Source organism: Camelina sativa, chromosome 14 (assembly GCF_030686135.1).
Source record: "Camelina sativa cultivar CO46 ecotype springtype chromosome 14, ASM3068613v1".
Lineage (NCBI taxonomy): Eukaryota > Viridiplantae > Streptophyta > Magnoliopsida > Brassicales > Brassicaceae > Camelina > Camelina sativa.
The window spans coordinates 13514465-13523062 of record NC_141893.1 but is presented as its reverse complement, the minus strand read 5'-3'; the positions used below and the strand labels follow the sequence as shown (position 1 = coordinate 13523062).

At 36.2% G+C, this 8598-nt stretch overlaps 2 protein-coding genes across 2 annotated transcripts; one reads left to right on the top strand and one right to left on the bottom strand.

The window, feature by feature from the left end:
* Positions 1 to 2628, bottom strand: LOC104741523 (uncharacterized). The gene is made up of 7 exons (XM_010462406.3): positions 2485 to 2628; positions 1838 to 2207; positions 1523 to 1750; positions 1079 to 1433; positions 864 to 988; positions 642 to 777; positions 1 to 551 (listed from the first exon to the last, which is right to left on the bottom strand). Exons 2-7 carry the CDS (start codon positions 2179 to 2181, stop codon positions 312 to 314), a joined length of 1428 nt encoding a protein of 475 aa, XP_010460708.1. The 5' UTR covers positions 2182 to 2207; positions 2485 to 2628; the 3' UTR covers positions 1 to 311.
* A 2863-nt stretch (positions 2629 to 5491) lies between these two features.
* LOC104743600 (protein GRAVITROPIC IN THE LIGHT 1-like) lies at positions 5492 to 7615 on the top strand. The gene has a single exon (XM_087485874.1). It carries the CDS (start codon positions 5746 to 5748, stop codon positions 7171 to 7173), a length of 1428 nt encoding a protein of 475 aa, XP_087342000.1. The 5' UTR covers positions 5492 to 5745; the 3' UTR covers positions 7174 to 7615.
* The last annotated feature ends 983 nt before the right edge of the window (positions 7616 to 8598 follow it).

Here is an 8598-nt window from a genome sequence, read left to right as displayed (position 1 = left end):
TTTACTAATAAAATCTCATAAAATCATATTTCATTTCCTTTTTTAGAAAATAGAAAAACTCTAAAACACAATCAAATCTCCTAAAAATCTTCTAAATCTTTCAAAATTCTAAAATATTAAAATCCTACAAAATCTTTAAAATATCAAGTTGAATACCTCCAGCTAAGTGTGTACCAAAAGGATCTCTTAATTTTTGTCTATTGAACCTTCGAGTGGACACAGCTAGAAGAGGAAAGCTACTTCTTTAGGCTTTCAAATTTCTCACTAGTCTCTCAGCAAAATTTACCCTTTTATACTGACTATATAAACAATCAGAACCCAAAGAAGCCAAGCTCGCTGGCTTTTTCCTTCTCAAAGGTTTCAAAATACTGATATATGATTGTCACCGCCAGCAAGATTCCAGTCCCTGACCCAATCGCTCCCATGAAATCAGCCAAGACAGTGAGCGCACCGATGCATACTCCTCCAAATGCAGCTGCTGTTGGGATGTATCGGTTCAGCTCCTTCTGCAAGTTAGACTCTCTGTGTCCCGGCATCACCATTTGTTGTTCCTAATCATTTTATAGAGAATTTCAAGCATGTGAGGATCAATGTCTGAATGTTTTAATTGCTTTAGCAATGGATGACGGTTTCGGGATTACCTTGAGCTGCTTAGCTACATCTCTAGCGGAAGATCCGGAGACTTCAATCCATGTCTTTGAGAACAGGGCACAAGCAGTGAGCATGAAGACGATATAGAACAGAGCATGGAATGGATGAGCAGCCATCTCGGCAAAACTGTGACCATGGAAAACAAATATTCAGAAAAGTGGAAATCAAGTATCATTATATTGATGGGGACGGACACAATACTTGTCAATTACCTTGCTGGAGCTGTGATCAAGTATGCAAGACCACTAACTGGTATAGATTGTCCACTGTACTCTGATTCTTTCCACTGTCCCAATAGGTTTACAAAGAAATTTCCACTGAACTTCCTGTAGAGAAGCTGTCGACATGGAGATGCAAATTGTCAAATTTAAGTTCCCAGCTCTATAGTCCCTTAATTAATGAGGAAAGGAAAAGAATACACAAGTACCTGAGAGATGAAGTAGAGGTTTGAGACAAGAGCAGATTGGAGAATGATTGGCATGTTAGAGGTGTAGAACAGCTTGATCGGGTAAGAACCCTGTTGGCCACGAGAACTCTTGGACCTCACTGGCAACACAACACGGAAGCCTTGGAAGTAGATAACAATCAGGAAGATCAAGACTGTTGCAAGCAAGTTGGTAACATTCGGAAGGTTTTGCCGGTAAAAAGCTTGTCTGAGCGCAGCAACCTTATTGGACTTAGTTATCAGCATATGGAACAAGGCAATCACAGCGCCTTCAAACTCAGCTCCACGACCAGTGTTGATTGTTGTGGGGCTAAATGCTTTCCAGATAATGCTTTCACTGTTATCACCACAATATCAACTCATTAATACTATCTTGCCTTAAAAGACGAAAACTTTGATGTGAAGATGAGCTATTTATAAACATACCAGATATTGGTTGCTATGAAAAGGGAGATCCCGGAACCAAGACCATATCCCTTCTGAAGAAGCTCGTCAAGACAGATAACGATAATTCCAGCAAAGAAAAGCTGGAGGATGATCAAAATAGCATTTCCAACACCAAGCTGACCAACAGGACCATACATTCCAGAAAGAACATAAGCAACAGCTTCACCAATAGCAATCAGAATCCCAAGAAGCTTCTGAGCACCATTCCTACAAAACACACAACAACACAATGAATGAATACAAGAGACGTGACGTGTCTTGACTCAAGCTCTATCTCCTTCAACAAACACTTACAAGAGAGCACGATCCTCACGGACATTGTTGTCAACCTCAATAATCTTAGACCCAGCTAAGAGCTGCATCACTAATCCAGATGTGACAATAGGAGTAATACCAAGCTCCATAACGGTTCCACGGTTAGAAGCAAGAATGACACGCATCCAATAGAAAGGATCAGCACCGGTGGTAGAGTGAATACCATAGAGAGGAAGCTGACTGCAGACAAGGAAGATGAAGAGAGAGATGACAGTGTATATCACTTTCTCTCTGAATGGTATCTTCCTGTCAGCACTCTGCACCTCTGGTAGAAATGCCAAGAATGGCCTCACCAAATGCAATACTCTAAATCCTCCTCCCATTTGGTCAAAAAGTTTTATATATGTTTCTGCAAAATTGAGAACCAAAATTTTGAGAACAAAATGTGAGATATGTTCCAATGTTCATTCATGCAACATCGCATCATGTATAATCTCAAAATTTCACATCAAAAACAATAACAACAACAAAACTAGCTAATTGTATTCTTGTTAATTCAACATTCAAAAACTCAGATCTACCAAGAAATCACAGATCCGGATTGCGAGATTTGTAAACGAAGGAACCACAGATCTAATAGAAAACGAGAAATGGATTCGAAATCAAAACTGGGAAGAAGCTTTTACCTCTGCGAAGAAGAAACGGATTCAAGTCTTTTTTTTTTTTGCTTTCGTTTTTTGGGTGTTCGCTCGCTCTTCAGCTGACGTTGGAGCTTTTTGTAAACAAGTTACACAAAACTATACATGTCATCGAACCAATAAGAATGATACACGTGGCATGTACGTTCATTTCTGATTTTAAGTGATGACAATATTACTTAAATCATTATAAGCAGATTGACTAAAGAGAGTTTAATCTGCTTAAAATTGCTTCAACACTTGTTTCTCAAAAAAAAAAAAAATGATTTTTAATTTAGAGTAAACAAATTTGTATTTTATCCCAATAATTTAGTATTTTATAGTGTAATTTTTATTTTACTAATTTTATGTTAAGCTTGTAAAAGATGTTCAACCAACATAAATAAGCTCTTCTACCATAGGTGTGACTCAAAAAATGATCAACATTTTATCACATAACTTTTGTAAGTTTTTTCTTTGAGATTTTTATTCTACAATATACTCCATCCGTTTCAAAATATAAAATATTTTGAGTGAAAGCACGCAGATTAAGAAATAATCACTTTTAAAAAGTTCAACCAACCATAAATAAGACTGCATAAAATAAATAATAATAAAATATAAAAGTCATCTAAAAGTTACTTAAAAAGTTGAAAACATCTTATATTATGAAACAAAGAAAAACCTCTAAAGCATCTTATATTATGAAACAGAGGGAGTAACATTTAGTAATGCATAAAATGTTTGTTTTGTAGGAAAACACTAAAATAATATGCCAAACTATACCATTTGGGGTTTAGTGTGAACCAATTGGTGGAAATGAATGGTCACTTTCTCTTCATCGAATCCAAACTCCTTACGACAGTTAGTTACCATGAGAAACTCGTGTGCTAATTTTGATTATTTTGGCCAGTAGCCTTTGTTGTTACATTACATTTGCTTATTCAACAACACAATGAACCTTTTTGTCTTTATAAATATGTCAAAGAGAAGACGTATATAACTAGATATAGCAAAAACAGAAGTTTCAATCACTTTCATAGTTCAAAATTTTTACAATGCGAGACATAAACTCAAACATATTTGCTGCAGCTAACTCAGCCAAGACTATTAAAAGGGACAAACTGATTCAGCCCACTCTTTGTCTCACTAAAAAAAAGTTAAGGCCCAACACTTTTTTCGATTCTGTATATATCTTATCTATCTGGAAGGTGTGTGATTATGTGAAAAAAAAGTTATAAATGACAACAACAAAACAAGAAGAGAATAGTGAAAAAGAACACTTTAAATCCGCAGGTGACTTTGAAAAAGAGAGTTAACAATGATGAGGTCTTCTCCGAAGCGCAACCTTAAACTTTTCTTGTAATGGGCATTATTCTGATCACACACAACACTTCCATTTTTATTAAACTTAGAAGACAGATATCATGATTGATTTAGATTACTTTATATATTTTGATCCATTTGGCTAGCTAAACTCATACTATTATCTAAAACAGCGTCGTACTAATGCTTTAAACTTTAATTTGCAGATGAAAAAAAAAGTGTTTATATGTATAGCTATGCAATTTCAAACTATTAAGGGTCATCACCTTCGATTGCGGTGCGGTGCGGTGCTAGCGGCTTTATCTGAATTTTTTGTGAGTCGTCGGAATCGAATCCAATCCACCAATTTGTCTCCAAAAAAACTATACGTTTCAATCATCCTATTTTGTCAAGAGACATCGATTGTTTCTTAAAGCTCAAGATGTACTAATTATCATACAGTATGGTAAGTAATCATAACACACACACACACATACACATGTATATATCTATAGCAGTAAAATACTCAACAATAATTGTGGGGTAAAGTAAAAGTAAAATAGCCACATTGAAATTTTGAAATCTGATTAAGAAAATGGGTCACTTTACATATTACAAACAAACTAAGACAGTAAGTAAGACCTTCTTTAGAAACATATTTATAATAAATGAAGAGTGATATCATTTGTTTTTTTTGTTGTTGTTAAATCTACTTGTATTTATATTACTTTGTTTCTCTATAGAAATACATCATTTGGAGCATACAAGTGAAGCAAAATAAGTAAAACACACAAAGAAAACGGAGTATGAATGAATACACTTATACACACATGAGAAGCAAATTAAGGAAGATACATCAATTTATAGCCAGAAAGAGGGTAGAAAAAGATAACTAAATGAAGCTGAACTAAGTAGATAGATATGAGCTATATCCCATTAGTCGAGGATGGGAGCAATCCAGACTTGCTGTGAATCGTTTAAAGAATTTGTCGGATCAAAATGGCCGATGGTTTAAAAGTCACTTGATACAGTTTTGAGTATCTTTCTTTATCCACAACTCATAAACCGTCATAAGTTGGAGAATCTCATTATCAATGTCGCTAAAGATATTGAGTTTTAGGTAAGCGAAAAGAGGAAGACCTTACCCAATTGATAATGTCTTGAGAATGACGACTATATCATATAACCACGAGTTATTACAAACTTATTGTTTGAACTTTATTAGTAGTATTTTACATCTATAAACTCTTTAGCAATGAATAAACCAATTCTCTATCATTCTTTCTACTTTTTTTTTTTTATCCAACCAAAAATAAATAAATGATAAGAATGTAAAGAGTATGTTCACTCACTTCAAAAAAAGGTACCTTATCTTTGAAATATACTATAATATTTTACTTTTCACTTATCTATGAGAAATATATATAGAACAAAAAAAGAAAAGAAAATGATCACCTTAGTATAAAAATATATAAAAAGAAAAAGTAAAACAAATCAAAGACATAATTACGTATAAGTGCTTATAATTAACCCTAGTAGTAATCTCCCACAAAACTATACCCGGCCATAATTTTTTAAAAAATCCTTGTGAAAGAAGCTTACTCACACTGTTTTACACATGAATGTTATTCAATTAAGCTCTTACTATTCAACCACATACATACTATCTTTAATTAATACAAAACATATAATTTTATTAATTTAATATACACAAAAGAAAGAAAGAAAATAAAGGGAAAATATATACGATCATCCTTCTCTTTTTTTCTTCTATCATCTTTCCCACGCTTTCACGCTTTGCCTCTATTTTTTATTTATATATTTCTTCTCTTTTTTTTTTTGAAATAATTCGTTTTTCTTCTTTTTTGCTGTCAGAAGCCAAAAAAAAAAAAGCTGAATCTCTCTGTTTTTTTTTTTTTGTGTGTGTGTGTTAAGTTGCTCTCTCTCACAGTCGCAACAATTTCAATGGAGACATTGAAGAAGAATCCATCAGTGAGAAGAAAAAACAAGTTAGCGAGAACATTCCAGAAGGTATGCAACCTAAGAACAACCTCAACGAAGGTCTCCTCCACCAACAACGGAATCGGAATCTGTATGTTGAAGAAATCACATAATCCAAACTTCAACGTCGACGAAGACGACGACGACGACGACGACGACGGAGGAGGAGGAGACTCTGTTTTCGATTTAAAAAGCACTTCGAGCAGCACCAGAAGCGGAGAGCTCAAAATCCGAGAGCGTCGTCGAGCTGTGTTCGAAGCCGTCGTCGCGAAGATCTTCGCTAGCACGACTACGATCAAAGCCGCTTACGCCGAGCTTCAGATGGCGCAGCGTCCGTACGACAACGACGCTATACAAGCGGCGGATACCGCGGTGGTCGAGGAGCTGAGAGCTTTGTCGGAGCTTAAACGGAGTTTTCTAAGGAAGGAGCTGAACCTGTCTCCGCAAGTCGCGATTATGTTGGCTGAGATCCAGGAGCAGCAGAGCTTGATGAGGACTTACGAAATCACGATTAAGAAACTCGAGTTCGAAGCTACGGAGAAGCAACTGAAGATCGATGAGTTGAAGACGAGTCTCGAAGAGACCTCGGCGGTTAACAAATCGTTGGAGAAGAAACTCACCACGAGCGGATCGGTTTCGATCTCTGTGTTTGATAGTATTCGAATTTCGAATCCGAGTTTGAGTCAGTTCGTTCAGGTTCTAGGTTTCACGTTGAGATCCGTTAGAAGCTTCGTGAAATTGATTGTGAAGGAGATGGAATCAGCGAGCTGGGATCTCGACGCAGCCGCTTCCGCCGCCGTTTCGATTTACGTTAAAAACGCTTCAACCGTTTTCTCCAGGCCCAGCCACCGCTGTTTCGCGTTTGAATCGTTCGTCTGTGGGAAAATGCTGGAAGGTTTCGAATCTCCTAATAATGATAATTTCGAATTCGAAAACTTGAGATCCGTTGACCCGGTTCGGTACTTGACCCGGAACCCGGGTTCGTCTTTCGCCAAGTTCGTGGTTCACAAGTACTTGAGCGTCGTACACGCGAAGATGGAGTGTTCCTTCTTCGGGAACTTGAACCAGAGGAAGCTGATTAACTCGGGCGGGTTTCCGGATTCGGGTTTTTTCGCGACGTTTTGCGAAATGGCTAGACGGATCTTGCTTCTACACTGCGTGGCGTTTTCTTTGAGCGAGAACGTCACGGTGTTTCAGCTCAGAAGAGGTTGTAGGTTCTCTCAAGTGTATATGGAGAGTGTGAAATCAGGCGACGAGTCACAATTCGCCGGAGATAATTCGGATATACGGGTCGGGTTCACGGTTGTTCCCGGGTTTAAAATAGGCGAGAGCGTTATACAAAGCCAGGTTTACTTGTCACCGGGTAACGGTTATCCTCCGCCTTCTTCATGAACCATACAAGCGGTGGTAGTGGTTGTGAGACGCGCCGGGGGAAAAATAGAGCGGTGGCGCGTGTAAAAGGAGATGTGGTGGGGGTCATGAGTCCTTGGGGGCAGCAAGACTGGCAAGTGGGACATGTTTTAGAGAATGTGATGGAGACAGAAAAATTGGCGCGAGGGACATAAATCATCATTGATGAAATAGTTTAGTGAAACAAAATGATAATTTTTTTTTTTTTTTAAATGTTTAAAGTTTTAGATTATAAAATACATCTAAAGTAGAAATGGTATGGTAGAAAAAAATAATATTCTGTGTTTTTTTTTCTTTTTCTTTTAACGTACAAGTTTTTTTTTTTCTGTTATATATATATAAACCTGATATAGTTTTGGAGTTGGTCGGAACATGCTTGTAAATATTTTATAATCAATCTAAAGCTAGAGATATTTTAAAGCTATCTTACAATTATGACAAAGGTTTATGAAGATAGTGGAGTGACTTGAAAAATAAGATTAGAATCGGTTTATGAAGTCAAACATTTGGGCTGGTTTTATTGACTTGGTTAAGATCAGTTTTAGGCTTTTAGCTAATATGAGTGTTTGTTAATCGAATGTGAGTTAGAAGTTATTAAGAAAAAAGAAAAACGTGTATAAAATGAATGGAGAGGATCAGAGGAGAGTGTGAAAAAATACGATTTGGTTTTTGGGTAAGAAGAAGAGAGTGAGACAGATGTGTGACGTAAATAAGACAATCAATCTAGCGAAAGAGATAGAGAGACACACCAATGAGAGGTTTCCACTATACGACCGATTTTTATGAAATCTACCTATTAGGCAAACTATTCAATGCCGTTTGTATATTATTAATTCCTTATAATTTAAAGCTAGTAGATGTGTTGTGTGAGTTGGTCTGGCATAAATTATTAAGTAGTGATAAAGAAAAATAAATGAAAAAGAGACACTCAATTTTTTAGATATCAAGATTTTTTTCATTCAATGCATATTTTCAATTACTATTTGTAGACTTAATTAGTTGGCAATTTGATCCAAGGAAAATGACTGTATTTGAAGTTTCTAACAATCTGTTTTTGTGTGTGGAGAACAACACCACGTTTGGTGGTTGTCATCGTTTTGGAGTTTCGACGAAGAAGAAGTGTCATAGATTTGTGGAAACAGAAAAAAAGATTGAGACATATATAGAAAATCATCAAATGTTGCCCATAAGAAATAAAAAGAGGTTGGGTTCAACCCTTGCACCAATAGACATTTCAAAAACTTGTGGCCTTTGAAAATGTTATATATTTATAAGGACTGAATCACAAACTTGTTGGACTTAAGAATCGAGCCTGCTATTAACAGTGGACGATTTGGTAATACAAGAACATAAAGATAGAAGAAAGACTACGATGTTACCTCATGTAATTGATAAGTGTTGTATAAC